General features: G+C 47.5%; 10 protein-coding genes across 10 annotated transcripts; 3 read left to right on the top strand and 7 right to left on the bottom strand.

The window, feature by feature from the left end:
- The first annotated feature begins 54 nt into the window (after positions 1-54).
- EDB93DRAFT_669217 (uncharacterized protein) lies at positions 55-3232 on the top strand. The gene is made up of 9 exons (XM_041457048.1): positions 55-559; positions 609-782; positions 843-1062; positions 1127-1538; positions 1613-2011; positions 2081-2439; positions 2496-2613; positions 2682-2810; positions 2893-3232. Exons 1-9 carry the CDS (start codon positions 199-201, stop codon positions 3115-3117), a joined length of 2397 nt encoding a protein of 798 aa, XP_041312169.1. The 5' UTR covers positions 55-198; the 3' UTR covers positions 3118-3232.
- EDB93DRAFT_669218 (uncharacterized protein) lies at positions 3231-4733 on the top strand. The gene is made up of 2 exons (XM_041457049.1): positions 3231-3603; positions 3671-4733. The coding sequence occupies exon 2, from the start codon at positions 3712-3714 to the stop codon at positions 4576-4578; it is 867 nt and encodes a 288-aa protein (XP_041312170.1). The 5' UTR covers positions 3231-3603; positions 3671-3711; the 3' UTR covers positions 4579-4733.
- Positions 4734-4783: 50 nt separating this feature from the next.
- EDB93DRAFT_1246284 (SRR1-domain-containing protein) lies at positions 4784-5729 on the bottom strand (the record flags this gene model as incomplete). The annotated part of the gene is made up of 6 exons (XM_041452427.1): positions 4784-4875; positions 4929-4978; positions 5031-5182; positions 5214-5324; positions 5376-5515; positions 5570-5729. The coding sequence occupies 6 exons, from the start codon at positions 5727-5729 to the stop codon at positions 4784-4786; spliced, it is 705 nt and encodes a 234-aa protein (XP_041312171.1).
- A 175-nt stretch (positions 5730-5904) lies between these two features.
- Positions 5905-6795, bottom strand: EDB93DRAFT_1121461 (uncharacterized protein). Its single transcript, XM_041448549.1, has 4 exons — positions 6728-6795; positions 6519-6671; positions 6354-6451; positions 5905-6294 (listed from the first exon to the last, which is right to left on the bottom strand). The coding sequence occupies exons 1-4, from the start codon at positions 6736-6738 to the stop codon at positions 6002-6004; spliced, it is 555 nt and encodes a 184-aa protein (XP_041312172.1). The 5' UTR covers positions 6739-6795; the 3' UTR covers positions 5905-6001.
- An 803-nt stretch (positions 6796-7598) lies between these two features.
- On the bottom strand, positions 7599-12064 carry EDB93DRAFT_1121464 (CRM1 C terminal-domain-containing protein). Its single transcript, XM_041448550.1, has 17 exons — positions 11917-12064; positions 11781-11864; positions 11623-11724; positions 11498-11570; positions 11345-11451; positions 10931-11281; positions 10329-10883; positions 10041-10278; positions 9774-9983; positions 9562-9713; positions 9409-9513; positions 9140-9353; positions 8852-9081; positions 8645-8792; positions 8494-8595; positions 8138-8441; positions 7599-8086 (listed from the first exon to the last, which is right to left on the bottom strand). The coding sequence occupies exons 1-17, from the start codon at positions 11920-11922 to the stop codon at positions 7837-7839; spliced, it is 3231 nt and encodes a 1076-aa protein (XP_041312173.1). The 5' UTR covers positions 11923-12064; the 3' UTR covers positions 7599-7836.
- On the bottom strand, positions 12065-13747 carry EDB93DRAFT_1121469 (NAD(P)-binding protein). The gene is made up of 6 exons (XM_041448551.1): positions 13532-13747; positions 13340-13482; positions 12979-13286; positions 12658-12932; positions 12543-12604; positions 12065-12489 (listed from the first exon to the last, which is right to left on the bottom strand). Exons 1-6 carry the CDS (start codon positions 13696-13698, stop codon positions 12368-12370), a joined length of 1077 nt encoding a protein of 358 aa, XP_041312174.1. The 5' UTR covers positions 13699-13747; the 3' UTR covers positions 12065-12367.
- Positions 13748-13812: 65 nt separating this feature from the next.
- Positions 13813-14820, top strand: EDB93DRAFT_1334779 (uncharacterized protein). The gene is made up of 3 exons (XM_041455294.1): positions 13813-13937; positions 13983-14384; positions 14435-14820. The coding sequence occupies exons 2-3, from the start codon at positions 14032-14034 to the stop codon at positions 14751-14753; spliced, it is 672 nt and encodes a 223-aa protein (XP_041312175.1). The 5' UTR covers positions 13813-13937; positions 13983-14031; the 3' UTR covers positions 14754-14820.
- Positions 14821-16251, bottom strand: EDB93DRAFT_1219826 (plant expansin). Its single transcript, XM_041451128.1, has 4 exons — positions 15929-16251; positions 15832-15868; positions 15659-15772; positions 14821-15605 (listed from the first exon to the last, which is right to left on the bottom strand). Exons 1-4 carry the CDS (start codon positions 16105-16107, stop codon positions 15090-15092), a joined length of 846 nt encoding a protein of 281 aa, XP_041312176.1. The 5' UTR covers positions 16108-16251; the 3' UTR covers positions 14821-15089.
- Positions 16252-16881: 630 nt separating this feature from the next.
- Positions 16882-19544, bottom strand: EDB93DRAFT_669878 (cytochrome P450). Its single transcript, XM_041457051.1, has 15 exons — positions 19498-19544; positions 19153-19436; positions 18966-19101; positions 18862-18917; positions 18679-18811; positions 18473-18624; positions 18291-18406; positions 18103-18229; positions 18019-18032; positions 17772-17967; positions 17658-17714; positions 17585-17609; positions 17386-17526; positions 17196-17333; positions 16882-17151 (listed from the first exon to the last, which is right to left on the bottom strand). The coding sequence occupies exons 2-15, from the start codon at positions 19352-19354 to the stop codon at positions 17067-17069; spliced, it is 1578 nt and encodes a 525-aa protein (XP_041312177.1). The 5' UTR covers positions 19355-19436; positions 19498-19544; the 3' UTR covers positions 16882-17066.
- Positions 19545-20859: 1315 nt separating this feature from the next.
- On the bottom strand, positions 20860-21819 carry EDB93DRAFT_1238186 (RlpA-like double-psi beta-barrel-protein domain-containing protein-containing protein; the record flags this gene model as incomplete). Its single annotated transcript, XM_041451516.1, has 4 exons — positions 20860-21330; positions 21382-21459; positions 21515-21535; positions 21589-21819. The coding sequence occupies 4 exons, from the start codon at positions 21817-21819 to the stop codon at positions 20860-20862; spliced, it is 801 nt and encodes a 266-aa protein (XP_041312178.1).
- Between the last annotated feature and the right edge of the window lie 133 nt (positions 21820-21952).

Raw genomic sequence — 21952 nt, forward strand, 5'->3', positions numbered from 1 at the left:
GTCACGTGATTGTTCCACGCGCAGTTTGTTTATGGGGACTCGCGTTGCACTGCTTAACCTTCTCATCACCGCGCTGCACTTGTAAAGCCATTTTAAATTTCAAGTACTGCCTCCTTGGACAGACACGCTAGTTTGCAGGAGACTGGATTTAATCATATTTCTCCCTGACTTATATTCTCATGCTTTAGGCTTGTACTAATGCCACTGGAAGATTCGAAAGCCGTTACGAGGCCTACATTTCTCCCACAAATCAGACAGCGTTTCCAGACCCTCATATGGACTTGTCTCGATTTCGACCTCGTCAGATCTGCAGCTTTCTATGCGGAACTTTACCTTGTCATGGACGAGAACAACCACGATGCGCGTCATCTTTATGCCACGGCACTTCTTCGATCCGGTCAACCACATTCAGGGCTACAATTAGTCACTGGTGTTCAACAGTCGAGATGTAGTGGATGCTTAGAAATCAAGGGAAAGTGTTGTGCTGCTCTTGGTCGGCACAGGCTAGCACACGAAGCTTTTGACGCTAGTTTACAGGATCCAACTTATACCCCGACGGGTGCGCATTCTATTCCATATTGCCGTACATTCACTGACCTTCTCTGCAGCTTCTATGGGCCCTCGAACCTCGCGCGCATTTCCAGAGGAGGCTGCAACACGATGTCGATCTGGAACGATGGCAATGAAGGGCAATCTTCCTGAGCAGGCTACTCGTAGATTTCAACAAGCTCTCGCGCTCAACCCTATGTTGTGGGAAGCATTTGAGGGCTTGTGCTCTCTCGGTGATCACCTTGAGCTTATTGTCACATCCTGCAACTAACTTATTTAACCTTCATTTTTAGGTACGGCTCCTGATGTAGATGAGATCTTTCCAGCGCGACCCGCCCCAGTGAAACAGGGTCCGCCAGAAGAGCCCCCACCAGCCAAGGCACCCTCTGGCCCGATTGCTACTGGAGTTGGATTTTTTACGCCTGACATCACTGTCAATACCACTCTATATCGTGGTCGCAAGAACGTCCCTCAATCTTTCCGAATGGATCCTCTAGATCCACGCGACTCTATGTAAAGCGGCTACGACCCTCTTATGATGCAATATGTCTGACATGGTCTTCTACATTATTTTTAGCGCTACTAACGAGCCGTTCTTTCATACGGAGAACTCATTTCTTCACCCTCCACCCCGTAATTCTAAATTTGAGCTAGCAGGGTCTGGCCCGTCTCAGCCCGCCGCACGACCGCTATCTTCGGCGGATGAGACTGGTCCTGCGCAGAAGAGACTTCGATCAACGATTCGACAAAAGAGCACTGAGACTGTCGCATCCAAGCTGACTATGGACGAAACCTCGAAAAAGGCACGCGCACGCCCGGCCCTAAAATTTGCTAATATCTTCTCATCACCGGGTCGTCGTTCTCAGCCCGTCATATCATCCAGACCAGTTGCTAGTGGGGGAATTACCAAGAACGAGAGAGGGAGTGCTGCTGTTGCGCCGCGGCGAAGCACGCGGCTCTTGAGTGGCACTACTAGCAAGCCCCTCAAGGTTAGTGGGTGAATTTAGCCTCCTTACCTGATTGTATTTTGGTCTAATATCAATCACTGACATATTTCTTGAAGCATCCACCTCCACGAGATCGCCGCCGACAGTTGACTACCTCGCGATCACGATCAATAGACTCAGATGGCGAGGATGATGCCAATCTGCACGGAGAGGTCGCGTCTTCGACCTCGCCAACTTCGAATGCTCAGTCACCTCCTTCTGAGACGTCTCCCGCGCCAAGCAATTGGACCGCGGCACATGAACTCGCTGCTCAAGAGGCGTACGATTCAGAGATGGCAGACCAATACATCTATGATTTACTCCGGCGATTTGCACGTGCTACTCGAGCTTTATCCAAATATGATTGTTACTCCTGTCTTATGGAACTCGACCAGATACCGCTTGCACACCAGCAATCGTCGTGGGTATTGGCGATGGTGGGGCGAGCCCACTATGAACGACTCGAGTACGCGTCAGTACGTAATTATCATTCGCTTCAGCCATATACTTCTTTCCGTTTACGTTTATGTTATCTTCTATCACAGGCAGAGCGAGCGTTCAGGGCAGCTCGAACTCTGGAGCCTTATCGGTTGGGCGATATGGAGGTTTACTCGACTCTTTTATGGCACCTTCAGCAGAACGTGCAGCTTTCATATCTTGCGCAAGAACTTATGAACATAAACCCACGCTCTTCGCAGGCGTGGATCGCAGTTGGCAATCTTTTTTCCTTACAGAAAGAGCGGTCTCAGGCACTTACGTGTTTTCGACGAGCTGCTGAAATGGATCCGTCCTGTGCTTACGCGTACACTCTTAGCGGACATGAATCTATTGATGAGGACCTGGACAAAGCTATCGGGTTCTTCCAGACTGCCCTCCGCGCAGATCCGCGACATTACAATGCTTGGTTAGGTTTATGTGACCCATGAAGTGGCTTCTCGTGCTGATTGACTTCGCCCGTAGGTACGGTCTCGGCACCTGCTATTTGCGGATGAGCAAAATACGCCTGGCTGAATATCACTATCGCAAGGCAGTTGAAATTCATCCGAATAATGCAGTTTTACTAGGTTGTGTGGGCATGGTGCGTTGCTTGTTTGATAAGACTTTCCTGACTCTAATCCACCCTGGTTGTGGCTATCGACCTCTCAGGCTGTCGAACGTCGGGGTGACAAGGTGGCTGCTCACTCATTATTTGATCAGGCAGTTCGCGTAGCACCAGACAATGCGCTTGTTCGTTATCGTCGAGCAAAAATCCTTATCTCCATGAAAAGATACGCTGTAAGTAAACACCTGGTTACCAACCACTGATCGGGATGTTGACCTGCATTTTTTTTACATAACTTTTCTCCCACACTTGCAGGAAGCGCTGGAAGATCTACTTCAGCTTCGCGACTCATCTCCCGAGGAGTCGAATGTAGTGTTTCAGATTGCGAAAGTCTATCGATTGACGGGTGATGAGGTAAAATCGGCGCACTGGCTCGCCATAGCACGCGATACATCGCCAAAGAGCGTCAACAAACTGAAGAAACTCATTGACACCGTCAAGGACGAGGAAGGCAGAGATGACCAGATGGATGAAGGTTGAGGGGGCCGCATCTACCGGGACGGCATTCATGTCGTGTAGATAGCTGAGGGTCTCGGTGCATATAACATTTTTTTTATCGTTGGCGTGGTGGCGTTATCGCAATGGAGGCTGTTTGGATATATTTGTGATGTCGCCGGCGGTGTGCCGGGTAAATGCTTCTTTCCGAAGTGCATCATTTTGAGTCATTGTCACGGTTTCTCTATTTCAAAATTCCTATATAAGACCATCTTCGCCCCTTGCCTCCCCACTTTTCTTCACCGTCCATCATCATGTCTGCATAACAAGCTTTCCGTCTTTGAACAAAGCCCCTCTTCAATTCATCATTGCCGCGTCCCTTTAAAGAGCGTAGGCCCACCATTCCTGAAGTATGGTTAACAAACTCGCCCGTAAATCCAATAACGGCACTATCTTGTTCGAACCTTTCATCGTCTATCGTATACACCGGTCAAACCAGTTTCAACCCTGGTAGAACACTTTTCGACTCAGGTATGTCATATATACATGTATTGCTAGCAAAGAATCACATGTTGACGTTCTGTCTTTGACTCGTCAGACGCCACTTCATCATACGTTCTGAAATTCACCGCCCCTCACATGTCAGCAGAACCCGTAGACCTTTCCACCATGGCCCGTTCGAAGTTACATTCAGCTATGGGAGGCAGCCTCCACCGCTGGGTGCTTCTCAAAAACACCATATTTCGACCACCTAGCGCCCCCTATGAGCCCAGTGCGGCTACCAGTGCTTCTTATTCAAAACATGTTTACATTTCAAGCGACGTTGGAGATACCGAAGACGACGATGAAGAAGAGGAGTTGGATTCGTTCATGTTTCCTGACGCATCCAAGCTTGTGGGGGTCGAAGCCAGTACATCTGAAGCTGAGTGGCTCGACTCACTTTTAGAATCCTTAGTCGAAGGTGGAGAGGACGCTTCGGATGGCGACGTTCGTATATCCGTCTTAGCGGTTGAAGATGACGAAGACCCTCCACTTAGCCCCTTAATATCACCAATGTCTTCGTCGGACGACCTACTCAGCCATCAAGCATACGTTGTTCCATATCCTGTACCATATCCGCCTTTCCATCCGCCACTTGTTCGTCCATATGTCCTTGGGCCCATCATTGAGTCCCCTGTTTCACCATTTCCAGCGTATGATGCTCTACCATACTATGATGCCGACGAGTTAGACGATCTATCTGTCCCTGAAGCCATAGAGGACACTTCAGACGACGAGTCCGATGCCGTTTCCACGCCTTCCCTGGGGCGTTCGTCAGAACTGGACTTCTTGGATCCGACGACCCTGCCAGTTCCAGGGCAACGTAGGAGACGACGGTCACAGCCTCACGTGTACATTCGCCACCCGGACTCTTATTTTGATCGCTATGCACTCGATCCCCTTCCGTTTCCCGATGAAGATCAATCCAGTTCTTATAATGCTGTCTATCATGTGCATGAATGCTAGTTTCTCCTCTTTAACCTAGAATATGCTGTTCTGCTCTATTAGTAAGTAGTGTACATAAGCGTTTTTGTTGATGTATGTTTACGTCTGTTTTTGGGAATATGTTTCTCGCTTCCGTCCGTCACCCTCTTCTCACGACATTACGCTACCGCTGTGGGAGGAACGGCCTTTAACTGATAGGGTTCTTCTATTATGAACACCATACCAGTTACGGTGCCTTCACGTGTTGGACCGAAATGTTATTGAACGCCGAAGAGAAGTTTTCTAATGCGGGAAGAGAGTGGGACTCGAGGTGCGGTACTGACCGTAAAATCAGCCGCATGCATTCGTCGTTACTACATGATTAATCCCACCTAGGCGCATCAGATATGGTGATTCGACTTCCAACTTTGATTGGGGGTGACTACGTGGACGGTTCCATGAATTCAGTCTTCCAAACAATAGTGCACACGTACCTGTCCGTATAATCGCTGAACCGGTTCGCAATAAAAATGATGCGAGCCAGTTGTTCTTCTGACCAATTAGCACCGATAATGTTTTCATACAGCTTCAGGTCACAATGTGGCATATACAGGATCGTTGGACGTTCTACCACATGCTTTCCATCCTGGACAGGCACTCGTCAGACGCTGTCTGACATGAGCAAAAAGACTTGCTGTGTCCGGCAGACATCGCATTCCGAAGCTCTGAAATAATGCCTTATCTGCATCCGTGAACACTGGATCGTATACGGACACATTTGATGGACCCTAAGAACCGGCGTCAGAAGAAAAGTAGCGCTGTGACAAAATGTAGCTTACTATTTCCAAGATAGTGCATGAACTGATGAGGAAAGCCAGTTGCGCTCGGGCCTCACGCGACGATGAGGGACTCCCAAGACCAAGACACAACACATCAGGACACGTCATATTAGTCTTCCGCAGTGCGTCTTTGACTAGGCCTGCCAATAACGATCAATAAGATGCCTCAAGACGATGAAAGCATACCTCCCGACCTAGACAAGTCGTCATCCAGCCATTGGATTCAATATCCGCTATAGAGCGATCTACGAGATCTGTTAGCAAAGGCTGTTCGTGTCTGCCATTACCTCTCCTGTTCTTTCGAGCGCGAGCGCGAGTCGTGGCTTGTGAATACTCGAACGAGGTGTCTTCCATTGCCGAACAAGATTTCAGAGGTTGCGTGACAGTTGGTGTGAAAGATAGATGTAACTCCCCCACACCGGCTCGCACAGTGGCAAAAGTCCGGGGCTCGCTAGCATTGATCCTGTCAGTGGACTTCACCGTCGCCGTACCGGTTTGTTCGGAACTTGCCAAGTATCACCCATATTAGCAAGTGGCAGCGGCAGCCCTGGCAAATAATAGTTTGGGTTTATAATTTGTAGATAAGGTTGCATATCGGATCTGCTCCTAGTCCAGAAAAGCATTGTCTACAGAGTTTGCAGGGCCCACAAATCGTCTCCCAGATGCGTTACAATCTCGACAGCGACATCTTTGTTCAGTTTTCTCATCTCTTCCGTACTGAGCGCGGTAATCCCGATTCCGACAGCGTGCTCTTTTCCTTCAGCGTGTACAGCAACAGCGGTACCTTTCGGTAATGCTTCCTCAGGTGCCGGAAGGTAACCACCAGCTGAAGTCAATCCAGGACACATCATGGGAGCACCCGCCAACAAAAAGCGAATTGCGCCCCTGTCAACGCCAACTTTAGGCAGAATGAACGGATCTGTAAATGATGCATTTCACATGTGTCGGGGATACCATCAGACCCAAGGAATGGCTCACACTGGTGAAGTAATCGAAGGGTGGGGTAAAACGGCCCATCAAAATGCTGGAAAAAGAGGGGTACGTTGTGGACGGAGTATATTGAGATGTGTTCTCTGCTTCTTGTCATGCAGACAAAGTATGTCAGATAGACTCGCCAGGATCGGATACCCTCGAAGGACGTACCATTTCACATGGATCAATGTCTCCTTCTTGGGCCAGATCTCTTCGAGCGTTTCTGGTCCAATCTTCCATTGCTGAAGCACAGCAGCCCTTATCGATCGTTGTACAGAGGACTTGGGCGGCGTTTGGCCTGCGATATCTGTGGAAGGTGTAAACCTAGGATGTAATCGTGAGCGAACGAGCCGCTGTGCGAATACGATGCTAGTGTATACTTTTTGAACATCGTGATGGTGATGAATAAAAGGCTGGAACTTGTTTCAGCTACTATACCAAACAGTCAACTATACACTCGCAAGTAGCTCTGTTACACAACATCCTTCCACTTTCATGTAGTTTCCTTTCATATCATGGTTTTGAAATATAGTCTCGATCGACAATCACCACTAGTAGACAACGACGGAGGCAATGATAATCTACCATCAGAAATGCAAGTCGCCGAAAACGCGATTCGTCGGACATTGACGCCCTGAAAAGACTTCTGGGGCATATGACTGGTCAGAAGAGAACAAGGATGATTCAAGTAAGCCTTATCTCTCCGCTGATCAATTCTAGGTATACCCATATGTCGCTACAGAAGTCTCTCTGCAGTGAAACATGACAGATAGTCGGAACGTTGCATCAGTTCCTCGAACCAGCTGCGGACACCGTCCTCGGAAACGGTTTTCGACGAAGAGTGGCCGCGGCCGAGGTGAAGACAGAGATGGTCGTGGCTTCTTAGATCCGAATGTTGTCTTCGACAGAAGTGGATGTCTATCTATCTTTTCTCCGCGTCCTCTGACGAACCCAGAGTCGTGTTCAAGTGCTCGCCTTCATCCAATTCCAACGATCGATCGTGGAGTACCTCCTGCGACGCGTCGAAACGCCATCCATACTAGTTCACCTTCTTATCCCCATTATTCATGGATGGAGTCGTGGGTAATGCAGGCAACCTGAACGTCGTTACCTTGCCTAACCATCCCAGTAAGTGGGCACATTATCTGCATCGCAGAGTGGAACTCAGACACGAATAAGCGCAGACTGTCAAGCGACAGAGCACTGGAGTCTCAGGACATGAGTGTCACGCGCATTGCTTCCCATCTTACACATGTTTAAATGTTAGATATACTACTTTCTTGTAGTGTCTGGCCTACACACTAATACATTAGATATCGAGAACACAAGAAATCTTCGATAGCAGGATGAGTTGCTATGACAAAGTGCGATAAAATGAAACCCGTCCACTTTCTGGGGAAAAGTAAGTGAGACAGACAGTTCATGCAGGGCGAGATAGGGTGCGACTTGCGCGAGAAGCTACGGTACGTGGCAGAAGGATCGGGACCTTTCATGAGATATCCTCATCTTTGTCCTCGAGCTGCGAAGGTTTGAGCATGCCAGGGATACGCATGGCCATCTCTCGTTCTGCTTGAGCCTTCATCTGCGCTTCTGCTTCCTTTTCTTCTAGATAGAGCTCGGCATTATCGCTAGAGGAGAACTCTTTGAGTTGAATGAGGAAGTCACGTAGAGCGAGCTTGAAGCGGTTGATATCGCCGTGGAACTCGCCAAGACCCGAGACGAAGACTTGAACTTGCGAGCTACAGAAATCATTCAGAGATGCCAACAGGAAAGTGAAAAAGGGGACGCACTTCTGCACATGAGGGAACGCTGTCTTCAATAGATTGGCACAATATTCTTTAAGGAATACGGAATTTGAGACGTTAGGATCTGCCATCTGCGCAGGATCAAATAGAGGTGCTTGGATCTGGTTCGTCTCAACCAGCTGGAACATGCGTGCGAGCAGAAGGCTTTGAAGTTTGAAACCACTCTTGTGGTCTGTATCCGTGAGTACAAAGAATATATCTTGCACGATGCTCAGGAAGTACTGTTGGAAAAACGCATTGCTGACGGCAGTCTCTGCGCCCGCAAAATTGTTGACCACCTCAAGACACACTAAAAGAAACCGTAAGTGCGTCCTATCCATGTACGTGAAGTATGTGCTCACAGTTGAGTCCGGTGTCAGCAATGTCACGCATCGTGTGCTTGATTGCCCAGATGATACTGTCCATAAACAGCTTGAACTGTTGTGGCGGGATGCCAAGCAAAGCTGTAAGGTTATTAGCACGAGGCGACGACTCTAAGATCGAGACACATACCAGGGAAACAATTAAGGTTAATTGCTCGGAGGAGCTTGAAGAATCCGACGCGATGTTCTGGGAACTCGGAGAAGTCTTGGTTGATCATGGTCAATGTAGGCTCGAAGACTGCATCAAGAATAGCAGGAACTTGAGGAGTCAACAAAGGCTGTGATTGTATGACGGGATGAGCGAAAAAGTATGGCACTGATCATGCTATGCACTTACCCCGAGACGACTTGTAATGGTAGCCATCACGTTTAGCACCTCAGCATCTCGTGCAGTCGCTACATTGCGGTTGTAGTCACCAAGAATCGCATCCAGTAGTGGGGGCATGAAATTCGTGTTCACGGCTTCAAGATCCTCAGCTTTCTTGATATACGTCTCCATCAGTTTTAAGATCTCCTTCTTAACAGTGCGCAACTGTCGTATCTTTGGCGTCTTAGTGGAAATAGTGCCTAATGATTGGGGATGAGATACGACACAGGAAGGAATTGGGAGGGCTGAAATACGGACCTTCTCGAGCTACCGTCTCACTGATAATGCCACTGACCGCCTTATACAGACCCAACATGTCCAAAAAGACCCGTCCTACCTGAGGCAGGTAGAAGCTGCCAATAGACGTGCAAGCAGATACGTTCGTCTTGAGGACATTGGATAAAATTTTGATATTATCAAGGTTGCTTAGGACATCCATATTCTGCGCCGCTTGAGCCATGAGTGAATCCCACTTAATGAAATTGTGAGCAAGCATACTTCTCTCGCTGATAAAAAACGGTACGTACAGCGTTATTGGGTAATTCCATCAGCTTAGCAATGAGCTTTTCTTGCTGAGGTTTGTTGGGCTGTGCGGAAATCATGTAACCGACGGCCTCGTAGAAGGTATGTACCTGTTGTGAAAATAAGAAGGTGTACCCAAGTAAGGTCAGGCGGCATACCTGTTGAGGCGACAGGTCGACAGTAATGCGATGGAGTAGGCGCAGTATTTCATCCACGAATGGCTCCTGTTCTCCCGATTGTTGCATGACAAAATGCCTCCTGCACTTCTGAGCGATCTTGATGAATGTGTCGCATGCCATGTCTTGAACACCTGGAGGTATCGTGCAGACATGGTCAGAGCGACAAGAGTATTTGGCAATGGAATCTTTACCTTCATGGGTCTCGTGCATGAACTCGAACAACTTATTGACGACTGTCTTCAGGAATTTCCAATGTGCCTTCAAAAAGCGCGGATACTGGCCGACGATGTACATGATATCTGAAGCGACGACAGCTTTGTTGTCTTTGCCTCGTTTTATTTCGCACAATCCTAATAGATCCTTGATGACGGTAACAAGGAAACGCTTTTCGGTTTCCTCATCTGTGGATCGGGGGAGGGGTTTAAAGCAGGTCCCATGGCTAAGAAAATGGCACTCACTCATGGCTCCTGATATGCTTCCAATAGCCCAGCAGAGCGTGTTCAAGTTCTGCCAACTCCATTCCGAACCATCGACTTGCTTCGCAAGTTTTTCGGTTAGTATATTTTCGGTGTCTACAACGTCAAGATGCGTAAGGTAGACCAGCAGCTCCCGCATTTGCTTATAGAGGACAATCGTATCCGATTCCTTCATGAATTCACGAACGATTTCACCTTCGTCGTTTTCGACAATTAGCACCTGAAGCCATCGTTATATCGAAGAGACAGGACAGAAAAATTCCACCGCACCTCCTCTGGCTTGACCATCCTCTCGATGACAACAAGTCTCAAGTTACTTAAGACGTCGCTGTAGATGTTCTTCCTCAGAGACATGCCGTTGAGCATGTTTCCGCCGCTACTCCCGAGGCTTAAGCCCATGAGTAATCCGCTTTCACCGATTGGGAGAGCTTGGATTTCGTCGTAGAGTTCTGCCACGAGTTTTGACCAGTATTCAAGAGTGATCTTGAAAATCTCGCGCTCGTCGACTTGGGAGATCTTGACCATGTAAAGATGTGCATTTAAGAGAACATCGCGGTTCGCCTCAGTCTCGACAGCGCGCAAATGGGTGGACAAGAAGTTGGAGAGGAAGAGGGCGAGGTTAAGAACGAGCTCCTGACCGGCGTCTGATGCTGAAGAATATGCCGCAGCAATGTTAGTTGAAGGAGGGATCATGCGGTTGACGGAGGTCATGACCATGGCGAACAATATGACGAATTTTGGATCGTATTCTGGGCCCACGTTCAATCCAGCAATCTCTGCTAGACATTTGAGCGTCACATTCCTGAAGTCGGGGGCTTCTAGGAACTGCAGAAAGGTTAATTTAGTTCGAGGAGTAGTGATGATAATCTTACGCGATTCAGAAGTGTGTCGATTATCATGGTCTCGAATATATATCCCAGAGGTATCCAATTCAAGAAACGCAGCAGAGTTTCAAGAGTTGCTTTGATCAAACTTGACTTCTGGGCCTCCTCCAAGACTTCTGAACAGAGTTTGAAGATCTCGCTGAATTCACCGCACATCTGATTCTTAAGATTCTTGATCTTGGTTTGCGTCATCTGCTCGGCAGAGAAATCGAAGACTTCTTCTGAAAGCAACCGCAATATGACCATATTGTTCTCGCACAAGGAAAGGTTGGTTTTTGAGGACTCCACCAGTTCAGTAATGAAAGTCGGCCAGTTATGCGGCCACTCCTGTTTCAAAATCTGAAAGATTCGATCCATAAGATCCCACAAGTTCATCTATGCTCATGTACGTGCATCACTCACTTGAACGAGAGCGAGGTTCAGTTTGTTGATGTACGTCTTCTCTTTCCGCATTGTGGTTTCGTCCGATGCCACCTTGACGGTGACTCCAACAACGAAATTACGGATTCCTACACGCGATGTTAGCCACGTCAGTTATCTTAATAAACAACCTACCTAATCTCTGTCCATCGGGTAGTGTTTTCCATCGCGTCACAATGAGCTTTTCTAGAATTTGCAAGCCGATGTACTGCAAACACGGAATCAGTCATTATGAGTCCGGCTTGCGTAGGGGACAGTACCTTGGACTGCGGAAATGAGGATCTCTCCAAAACGTCTGGAACTCTCGTCCATGCATCCAGATGTTCTTCAAATTGCGTCAGTACGTGTTGCGCCATTTGTTGCTGTACAAATGAATGTAAGTTCATCGCAGGTGGTAAACAGTATCTCCGCCGCTCACTTCCTGGCCAGAGCCAGTGTAAAATGCCATGACGACTTTATCTAGCAGGGATACATCGAACTCCCTCGAGAAATCGAGCAAGCCCTAAATGCTAAATTGAACAACAATAAATGATGATAAAGCGCGAAGAGCTTACCTCCATGGTTGTGAGAGTGCACTGCACCTAAGCTGCTATAGTATGGCGGTCAATGATTCCAGGTTCCGCCTCCGTTGAAGCGATGATGAAGGAAGAATGCGAACAGCAAGGAAGGGATGTTGGGCAATGGGCACAGGGTCCTCCTCACATCTAATCTGCTGACATAATATCGCTTCATAATCAGCTCCTTGTGGCCAATTAATGTAAAACGTTAGACACGCCGTGGTCCCGGAGGACCTGCCCAAGCTGCCAAATGCTGATGGGCTCATAAGTCGATACACATCTTAGTGCTAATATCATGGCGAGTTCGTCAGAACCAGATGCCATCACTTTTGGTCTGACGATCAACTTCTTCGGTGCGATTCCGATTCGATATCAATTTTAAGGTATGATCACCACCAGGAGGTAACAAATGTATCTATGACAGACCAGCCGTACTTGAATAACGTTGTCACAGGCTTCCATCTACTTTGACTACAACCTTGCCAGTAGCTCGTGATGTCATGATGCGGTCGTACGCACTGAGAACATCCTCGAATCCATACACGGAATCTACTGCCACTTTGAGCTTGCCTGGAAATGCGGTAAATCCAAGTGCCGAACATACAAAGAATCCAGTACAATACCTTCTGCCATCAAATCACGCAGCTTTGCAAGATCCTGTGGACTGTGAGTGACGCTCACCATGCTGTAAGCTGGATGTCAGCAGCGCGCAATAATTTGGTAGTAGAATGTACTGACGTCCACTTGGCATTAACACCACACAGGAACGATGGCTTCATGATCTCGCCGACTAGAGAAAACATATTTGAGACACCGGTAGACCCGCCCCACGATTTCAGGTCCGGCCAAGGTCCGGTCGATATGAATATGCCTTTTGGCTTCATGTAGGCGTTCGAGTGCTTGTAAAGAGCGGGGTCGACTAATGCAACGGCATCAAAGATGATATCAAATTTGGGCGAAGGCGGATTTTCCACAAGGTGCTCATGAAGAGGTCTTTTCGTATAATCAAGAAACTGACAAAGTGTTAGCAAAGGAATAACGACAGGGGAAAGCGCATACTTCATCTGCCCCTGCGTTACGACAAAATTCCTCGTTTCTTGATGAAGCACTGGTTACAACCTTCGCACCAAGAGCTTTCGCGATATAAATAGCATTCATGCCAACTGTTGAACTACCGCCATTGATGAACACACTCTGGCCAGCTTGAAGTTTTCCAATGCCGATGAGGGCCTGATAGGCAGTCTGCCCAGCGACAGGAAGACCGCAAGCCTCAATCGCAGAGATATTGGATGGCTTCAAGATTAAATTAGCAGCAGGAAGTTTTGTGTACTCCGACAGTGCCCCCTGTCCCGTCTTCGACTGCAGTGCTAATCGACAACCTTAGTCAACGCGGTGTATACACGAGAATACTCGTACTCACAGACTGGTATATACCCGATAACCTCGTCTCCCGCGGAAAACTCGGTGCCATTAGCATCCATGACTACGCCGGCGAGATCATGCTCTGGTGTAAGTGGTCTCCTGGCAAGGACGTTGGGCACACTCGACATGAGCTTCCATCCTCTAATGAAATTTTAAAGATATTCGATGAATGTTCTGGAAGGCCACCTACACCGGATTAAGTGCTGCCGCCTGAACCTTCACAAGTACTTCTCCAGGTGAGAGAGGGGGGACAGCCACATCCGTCTGCAAAACAAGAGATTCGGAAGGCTTCCCTCGCTTCACAGCTCTCCAGGCTCTTTGTGTCACTGGCAGATTGGGAATTTTATCAGTGCTCATGGCGTCGAAGTTACGCTTGATCAAACTTGAAGAATAGGGACTAGAAAAGAACTACGGCAACAAGCAGTGATGTCGTTAATTAATACTTGAATTACAAACTCCGCGATGGCAGTGTTTTGATAGATCTTGGCATCATTTCGCCCGCTCGTCCGCTCGTCCCTTCGTCTTTCTGTAACTTTTGCCTACTAAAACCATTAGCAAGAGTTCTCTTTGAATCATCTTACGCCTAATTATTTTAGGTAAGTGAAAAATATTGAGGCACTTAAGGTGCGTTGATTGCGTAGACGACGCTATAGGCATCAAAGCCCCTATTCAATCGCACCAGGGCTGAAAATGACCGACTCTCATTCTAGCGATTCTTCCGTTGAACTCATAAGCACCATTTCTTGCTGTGCTACAGAAGCCTCTGAAGATGATGTTGTTCGGAGCATTAACAGCGAATCTTCGTCGGAGAGTAGCATCACCGACAGCGACATGGACTATGTCCTGTTACCCCGTATCTCAGTGGGGGACTCCCTGGACAATGATTCCAGCAACAGCATCCCAGAGGATGTTCTGTCCACTCCATTCAATCTATTGTCAGTCAGCACGCCGGACCAGGAGGTGGAGAAGATCCGGAAGCCAGAAAGACACGAGGCCAGGACCCTCGATGGCTCATATGAAGATGCTGCAGCATATATCACACAGTGCGTATCTGTTACTACTTATTGAAATAACTTATATTTATTGTGGGTAGGTATCTGGAAGTTCCTGTGAAGGATCGTGATCATAGTGTGAAGCTCCTGTTTTTGCAGGCTCTCATTGTGGAATTCGGTATTTCCAAACAGCTGCCCGCCAGCATATCATCAGCAACAAAGCTGCTCAAGGATTCTCTCCATGTCAATATCAACGATTATGTAGCGAGGCGGGGAAAAGACCAGGGTGAGTTGCAACAGATCATGCAGCTCAGCAAGAAGGCCCTACGTAAGGATCTTCGGCGCAGCAACCGAAGGAGTTCTCTGAAGTGGGTAAAGGAACATGGACTAAATGTCCTTCTAATCGGCTTCTTCGATTAATTCTCGTCTTTCATCCATGCATGGCGTCGCATAGACCCGTATTTACAACGAACTTGTTCCCACTGTGCTCCATGATTTGAGTTCAACTCAAAAAACAACAACATAAATTTTACAATATGTATGACTACGAGAACATATGACTAGCAAGTTCGAAGCCACCATATTTATGCAATGAAATGTTGAGGTAAAAGGGTATCGACAGCACTGCGACAAATCTAAGACTCAGCATGCAGAGGAGCTGTGTAAAATGTTCATGAAGAAGCGATCGAGCAAAATATTGTAATAAAGATAGACACTGCGTCTTGCATTCCAAATGAAATGTCCCTTCGTACAACATCAAATACCGTTCTCTTCAGCTGCTAGCATGATCGCGATCTCAATCAAAGCTTGGTTCAAACCCAGAAGAATCTGGGGGTTGGTGCTGTTTGGCGCAGCCACAGCGGGCGCAGTGGGGATAGCAATCCCACTGCCCACACCTGAGTTGTAATTGACTGATGCAGACGAGATTGAAGCGGAGGTAGAAGAAGTTGAGGGGGTTGGAGTCGGAGTCGGAGTCGGGGTGGTAGGAGTCGGGGTGGTAGAAGTAGAGGTGGTGGAAGTAGATGAAGTCGTAGGAGGTGACCATGTCGGCGTCGGAGTCGGGGTGGTGGTAGACCCAGGAGTCCAAGTCGGAGTCGGAGTCGAGGTGGTAGGCTCCGGAGTCCAGGATGACGAGGTGGTGGTAGTGGTTGACGGAGTAGTAGTTCCGTCATTGAACCACCATGATCCGTAGATCACACCCTCTGACGCAGACGCAAAGTAGTCGAAAAGACCGGTGGAGAAGTCAAGTCCACCATAAGGACAGCCCATACACTGGCCGTCTTTGGGTAAGGTCACGATATTGAACAGGGTAGTCAAATACAGACCTCATCCATGATAACAGCCTGGGCTGTTTTTCCACCATAAGAAATTGTGATTGAAAGGAAGCACATTGGGCCAGGATATCCGCTGCCGTACTGATCGACATTTAGTGCCACGATCTAGAAATGACACACGGCATGAGAAGAAGACGTCATATAGATATGTTATCGATACAGACAAAGTCAGTAGGAGAACTGTAATCCCCGCAAGCACCCCTTTGAAAAAAAGGAAGTGATGAGCAATTTTCAAATAAGGCACGGTCGAATGGGACTCACAAGCCGACATCATAGAAGGTGAAGCGAGCATTATCGAAGGAACGCTTAAGGACGTCTACATCACCACGGGCGCGGATGGCGAGATCTTGGTGACGTCTGCCCCAGTGGTTTCCATGAATGTTGGCGAAACTTAAAGGAATGATTGTAGAGAGAAAACCGATAATAGTAGTGACCCGCATTTATGCGATTTATAGAGCAGGAATGACACAAGTTTTCGGTGCAGATGATCTGTATCAGACTTGAAGTTGAAAGAGCGTATACACAAGGGAATGACTGGCTCGTAAGATTACAGCTTGCTTGAAGCCTAGGGAAGGGAGTGGTCTATGTTACAATGGAAAATAGTGAAATTATCTTCATACCAACCACTATCACGTCAGGACCCCGAGAACACTGGCAGGTTACTACCAAACCAGTTCTAGCGCTCAAGACTCTGCTACCAACCGTTGACATGGGGGTCATAAGTGTATTTTAGTCAACAATAGCATTTATGTAAATATCTATATATTTAGGCACGTCGTAGCTAGCCACCACGCACCCTTATTTTGATGGGCACTACCGCCTAAAACATAACCTAACTTGGAATTTCCCGGTTATTCCAACCCGCTCCTCCCATATGATGTTTCTTAACTATGACATCCAATATATTTGACTATCAGAGGGAGAATAAAACATCCATAGTACTTTGTACCTGCGAAATTATAGATGTCTCTAGGTGATGGGCATCAAATTATGCCAAAAATAAAAATAAAAATAAAAATGCAAACATATGATAGCCAAAGACCCCGACTCCGCGTTCATGCGACTGAAATTATTCGCTGAGCCGTTCATGTTTTGCGGCAAACAAAAGATGTAGGGGTTCAAGCGATATTGAGGTATGAACGATAGTCTCGCTAAGTACGAAGGTCGATGAACACAGGTCTCACGTTTGCGTCAGCTTGCTCCAAGGGTCGTCCTCGCATCCGCCCGGACCACTGTACACGCACACCCGATAGTAGCAAACAGTATGTAATGTCCAACATAGGGCCACGCCCCACAGGACAATAAACATAGGATATATAAAAAAGCATGGGTGACATTGTAAGCAAAGATAGTACATAAATTCATTCCAGAATCAAGGCCAAAATCACCCGCACAGCTCTTAGCATTGCGTTTTTACCAACTGTGAAACTCTCTCCTTCGCGTGGCGAGGAGTAAATATGCATGGGAATACAGGATGCCTGCATCTGCTGGCTCAGACAAACTGCGAGGAACCTCGAGGATGACTCACGTGGTTAAGCCTCCCGTCCATTTCACTCCTTCAGCATCAGGCCCGACATTCCATCCTGGTGCACGTTCTACCCGGAAAACAGCTAGAATACTCACAACTGCAGCGAATAAGGAAGCATCCGCAACATGTCGTCCAACGCTGCTGAAAGGTGAGGCAGAACCATGTATCCGAAAAACTCAAAACTTCGTACCAAACACGCCTTCCAAATCCAAAAGCAAAGGAAGCATTATCAGGGCCATGTTTTGAGGGCTCTTCAACGACTTTTGACATGTGACGCTCGGGTATAAACTTCGTCGGGTCAGGATATTTCTCGGGGTTTCGCGCCATAGACCTTGCATAAGAGGAAATGATTATAGTCTGATCTTTGTTCATTTGGTATGATGAATCACCATGCGTTAGCCAATATAGTAGCCCCTTCACAAACAATTGAGCGGGGATGAAGCTTTTAGTCTGTAGACTGACCTTTTGGAATATAGTAGCCTTCATATACATCCTCATTTATTGCGGCATGGGCGATGCCTAAATCCACGGTCAGTGACTGTGCTAACCAGAGCTCAATGAGTCGACAATACTGACCCAGAGGGACGACAGGGAACCACCTCAGTGTCTCCTGAATAATGGCATTGATGTAGGGCATACAAGCGCGATCAGCCCAGTCAGGCAATCTTTCGAGCGTTTCCCCAATGACTGAATCAATCTCGGCTTGTGCACGTGCTTGCACCTTAGGATATAGAACCATTGCTAGCAGAAAGACGTATAAAGTGGACCTCGTCTGGGCCTTTTAGTCAGTAGATAGCTGAATATAAATCACTTCTAAGCATACAGTTTCTGAGGCGGCTATAAGCATGGAGAAAATCAGAAGGGATATGTCAGAAAAATACGTGACCACTGCAGAATCGTCACGAACCAACATAACCAGCTGCACTGGCTTCCTTAATCGCTTTTTCAAGAGCAGCAACCTCTTCATCTTTTGCTTCAAGTGGTATACGATTCAATGCATCTGATACCATAGACGGTACTGCCGTCCCCGCGGCCTGAGAGTCATCATCAGCATCATCTCAATGATACTAAGATCAAAAGGCACTTGACACTTGCCATGTTCTTCTTCACATGTTCAAAGGGTATGTCCACAACCATTGGAACGAGGGTTCTCTGGAGTATTGCACCCCTTACAAAGCTCGCTCCAGGGAACCAAGGAGGAAGCTTTTCCACTATGGGTGCATGCATTAGAATAGAACCACAGCTGATGGAAGCTGACACCACATAACAATACGCACGTATCGGGAACTCTGTTATAACAGCTGCGACCTCGGGCCTGAGTTCTCTTACATTTATTTCAATTGAGCGCTCGACAAGCGCAATAAAAGGATCGTCAAGGGACGCTGTAGAATAATCATACACGATTGACATGATGGTAGACGTGCTGAAGCTATGTAGAAGGTATGGTTTAGCCACGTAATACGTGAAAGGAAAGATTACCAACGTGTGGAGATGGGTTCCATACGCCTCCGGAGAGGCTAGTAAGTTTAGTATCAAACCGTGAGCGTTGCGCATTTGAATGGGATGGAAGGATGACGCTGCATCTAAATGGAATGCTTGATGGAAGATTCGCCTGTCTGTAAAGATATGAGAAGTACGATAAAAGAACTTGTAGGAATATACTAACGAAGTCGCCACCTGTCCGAGTAGGGCAGAAAGATAGAGGAAAAATCTTGACCAAGACTAGGACTCGTTCGACAATGAGCACATAAAACGATAGAAACGCCTCACAGGCCAAGAACGTGCACAAGCCCTGCGGGTCTCGTGGAATAATTATGCGAACGGCGGTCGAGCAAGTCATGCGCAACTCTTTCGGAATTGATGATCACGATATCCTGACTGAAGAGTCGAGAGTAAACGATTTCCCCTGTGTCGCAGTTCAGCACATTCATATCCACATGTCAGTGGTTCTACACACCATATTCAGTTCCCCATCTTGAGTATGCTAACCAAGGATGATCTGGGTCAATTCCGATCACGTTTCCAACAAAAGGGAGAGGTGGGGGACCAGGGGGTAAAGGAAACCCCTTAGTGTCTCTCTTCTTTTGCAAGGATCGCACTACCACAAAAGACACGAACGATATGATGAGGGCGCCGAGTGCCACAAGTGTTGGGGCCATGACATGAACCTGTAACTGAAGCTCCCATCTAACACCGCGATATTTTGGGTCTCATATCTATTCTCTGAGCCTCAATGTATAGCTATTTGCAGAACATTAGCGCTTTACCAGGTACATTCGGGGCAATAAGTCGGACGACACACTTTCAACTTCCGACGACATTGTAACATACTTAGTGATTAGTAAGTCTCTGGACCCGGATCACAAAAACGTTCAATTACTGGCTGAAGAGGTAGTGAAAAGCGTCTTTTTGAACACAAGGGGTGGACCCGGTCACTGCGAGCACACCGAGACTCCGACTCGGCCACAGCAAAATGCGATTAGATTTCTTACTGGCTGACTAAGGTAGACTTTGCGCAAAACCAGCAAACCTCACGTGGTGTGACCAAGGTGTGACATGTACGTTGGCCGGACGGGTAATCCTTTCGAGACCGAGAAATCCCATTATGGACAGCGCAGATAGACTGCGAAGAGTAAGTAAGTAGTAGTGTAGTTTGATGATAACGTAGATGATATGTATGTGATATGTATGTGACTTGGTCCATGCTCAATCTCATTGCAGTCAGAATCCAAGTCATGGTCACGGTCCAAATCTGAGTCTGACTCGGAGCTCGAGTCTGATTGATCTTCCATGGGTATGTCCAGAGTTTCCTTAGTGACAACAGACAACTGAATGTCTGCCAGTAGTCTATATTCATGAGGCGAGGCTGATACAGGAATGGTTGTGTCTACTGTAGGGCACTAAAAAAGAAGGCATTAGTTTTCAATGACTCGGAATATTTGAGTATGTCCAATATTCACCTTGTTCTCCTTGTCTGCTTGTGCTGAAACCTTCCTCTTCTTTGCATACTGCCCAAGGTTTTCAAGGGCCGAGCGCACCTTTGATGAGCACTTGGGCATCCTGGTGGTGAAGAGGGTGGAAGTGACACTCCGGACATCGCTAAGTTACGGCATGCACGGCGGCAGGTCATTCAAATTTGGACTTAGTGGAACTCTGATTACCTCTGTAGACTAAAGAATACACATCTCTCTCAACACGGCATTAACAAACAATCGGGAACGGATGATTTGTAGTTAGAGCTATCCTCTACAATGTATCCGTCTCTGATTTTCTTAAACTAGTCCTGTTTCCCTTCGTATACAGGATCAATGGTTTTGTCACGCTTTATCACGCTTTATCACGTGAGGTTTGCTGGTTTTGCGCAAAGTCTACCTTACTAAGATCTGAGAATTTGAAGAGTCGTCGAGTCATCCCCATGATACTGAGGAAGCGCGGTTGTCCAAGTCTGGCTTTCCATAAGGCAGTAATAACAATACCATCTACTACCCCGAAAACTTTAGACAAGCAATGGAATGTACGGTATTATGTGGGTATAGCAGCTACTGGCTGAAGAATGAGTCCTTTGAACCTTGACGAGCTCGAAAAATGTCCACAAAGTAGATATAGCAATCCCATACTTTTGTCAGGAAATCCGCCGCAGACTGCGAATCTGAAACAACTAATATTACGTCTGAGCGTTACCAACAAACTCGCCAAGGTACACCATTGCCAGGTTGAGGCTCATGAGACCGGACAAGTCTCCAACAGACCCTGCAGTCTCCGCTACAGCATCAGCACTTGTTGTGCTCGAAACACTGCTTGGCGCCGAAGGCAACAACGAACTAATAGGGGTTGAGGCTGAGGAGCTGGAGCTGGATGAACTTTTCGAAGTTAGGGACAGTGTAGGGCTCTGAGTCGGGGTTGTCGAAGGTGGAGGAGGCGGGGTCGAAGTTGTAGTCGGCGGCGGCGGCGGCAGCGAGGTAGTGGTTGGCGCCGGGGGTGGTTGCCAGATGGATGTACTAGGTGCTGGTGCCGGTGCCGGCGCGGGAGCACTACCGAAGGACCATGAACCCTCGAGCACACCCAAAGCAAGTGAACCAAAAAACTGGAAAAGGCCGTCTGAAAAATCAAGGCCCCCAAAGGGGCATCCCATACACTACATTGGACGTCAGACTAATCCAACTAGTATCGCGATACTTGTCTTTACCTCGTCAACAACCTGAGCCTGCGTTGTCTTGCCGTTGCAGGTAATCGTGATCGTTTGGTAGCAACTTCCAGGAAATTGCTAGAAAATTTCATTGAATTGCTTTACAATAAAAGCTGAAATTTGAAATTCTTACCATTGTGTTCATTGCAACCACCTAAAATAATTCAAAGTTAGTTTCGAGTAAATTAATTTGAATTAACCACATACCATATCGCCGGGTTGGTTTGTTGTACCACAAGCACCCAGACCGACATCATAGAATGTGAAACGGGCATTAGTGAAATCGCGTTTGTACATATCAACATGTCCTGGCTCGCGAACGGCGAGGTCGGAATCTAGACGCTTTCCATTATGATGGCGTCGGTTGACTTGATGAGCACTGCTGGCCGGTACCAAGCACCAAAGTAGCAACACTGACAACTGAGCAAAGAAGCGCATATAGTCAGTCTAGAGAACAAGTAGAGAGCGTGAGGGTCAACGAGCAGGAAAGAGTGACTGGTCGTTGCTGTTGAAAATTTGAACACAGAAGGTGGTGGTTAAAAGTAATCGTGAGCCACCGCTTGTAATGCGA

Source organism: Suillus bovinus, assembly GCF_016758785.1.
Source record: "Suillus bovinus strain UH-Sbo-P2 chromosome Unknown EDB93scaffold_5, whole genome shotgun sequence".
In the NCBI taxonomy this organism is placed as follows: Eukaryota; Fungi; Basidiomycota; class Agaricomycetes; order Boletales; family Suillaceae; genus Suillus; species Suillus bovinus.

What these genes read in the sequence shown, in the direction of transcription:
- EDB93DRAFT_1219826 (XM_041451128.1), bottom strand. Translation starts at nt 16,107, where the DNA reads ATGCGGGTCACTACTATTATCGGTTTTCTCTCTACAATCATTCCTTTA. An exon ending in ACAGTTCTCCTACTGACTTT is followed by an intron (nt 15,773 to 15,831) that starts GTCTGTATCGAT and finishes TGTCATTTCTAG; the next exon opens with ATCGTGGCACTAAATGTCGA. An exon ending in AGGCTGTTATCATGGATGAG is followed by an intron (nt 15,606 to 15,658) that starts GTCTGTATTTGA and finishes AAAGACGGCCAG; the next exon opens with TGTATGGGCTGTCCTTATGG.
- EDB93DRAFT_1121461 (XM_041448549.1), bottom strand. An exon ending in ACATTGATCCATGTGAAATG is followed by an intron (nt 6,452 to 6,518) that starts GTACGTCCTTCG and finishes CATGACAAGAAG; the next exon opens with CAGAGAACACATCTCAATAT. An exon ending in CCTTCGATTACTTCACCAGT is followed by an intron (nt 6,295 to 6,353) that starts GTGAGCCATTCC and finishes CATCATTTACAG; the next exon opens with ATCCGTTCATTCTGCCTAAA.
- EDB93DRAFT_669878 (XM_041457051.1), bottom strand. Translation starts at nt 19,354, where the DNA reads ATGGCCCCAACACTTGTGGCACTCGGCGCCCTCATCATATCGTTCGTG. An exon ending in AAGATGGGGAACTGAATATG is followed by an intron (nt 19,102 to 19,152) that starts GTGTGTAGAACC and finishes ACTGCGACACAG; the next exon opens with GGGAAATCGTTTACTCTCGA. An exon ending in GTTCCCTGTCGTCCCTCTGG is followed by an intron (nt 17,715 to 17,771) that starts GTCAGTATTGTC and finishes CCGTGGATTTAG; the next exon opens with GCATCGCCCATGCCGCAATA.
- EDB93DRAFT_1121469 (XM_041448551.1), bottom strand. Translation starts at nt 13,698, where the DNA reads ATGAGCACTGATAAAATTCCCAATCTGCCAGTGACACAAAGAGCCTGG. An exon ending in GCGGCAGCACTTAATCCGGT is followed by an intron (nt 13,483 to 13,531) that starts GTAGGTGGCCTT and finishes AAATTTCATTAG; the next exon opens with AGGATGGAAGCTCATGTCGA. An exon ending in GGTGTTAATGCCAAGTGGAC is followed by an intron (nt 12,605 to 12,657) that starts GTCAGTACATTC and finishes TCCAGCTTACAG; the next exon opens with CATGGTGAGCGTCACTCACA.
- EDB93DRAFT_669217 (XM_041457048.1), top strand. Translation starts at nt 199, where the DNA reads ATGCCACTGGAAGATTCGAAAGCCGTTACGAGGCCTACATTTCTCCCA. An exon ending in TGAGGGCTTGTGCTCTCTCG is followed by an intron (nt 783 to 842) that starts GTGATCACCTTG and finishes CTTCATTTTTAG; the next exon opens with GTACGGCTCCTGATGTAGAT. An exon ending in CTACTAGCAAGCCCCTCAAG is followed by an intron (nt 1,539 to 1,612) that starts GTTAGTGGGTGA and finishes TATTTCTTGAAG; the next exon opens with CATCCACCTCCACGAGATCG.
- EDB93DRAFT_1334779 (XM_041455294.1), top strand. Translation starts at nt 14,032, where the DNA reads ATGACCGACTCTCATTCTAGCGATTCTTCCGTTGAACTCATAAGCACC. An exon ending in GCTGCAGCATATATCACACA is followed by an intron (nt 14,385 to 14,434) that starts GTGCGTATCTGT and finishes TATTGTGGGTAG; the next exon opens with GTATCTGGAAGTTCCTGTGA.
- EDB93DRAFT_669218 (XM_041457049.1), top strand. Translation starts at nt 3,712, where the DNA reads ATGTCAGCAGAACCCGTAGACCTTTCCACCATGGCCCGTTCGAAGTTA.
- EDB93DRAFT_1121464 (XM_041448550.1), bottom strand. An exon ending in GGATGGTCAAGCCAGAGGAG is followed by an intron (nt 10,279 to 10,328) that starts GTGCGGTGGAAT and finishes CGATGGCTTCAG; the next exon opens with GTGCTAATTGTCGAAAACGA. An exon ending in TGAGACGGTAGCTCGAGAAG is followed by an intron (nt 9,082 to 9,139) that starts GTCCGTATTTCA and finishes CCCAATCATTAG; the next exon opens with GCACTATTTCCACTAAGACG.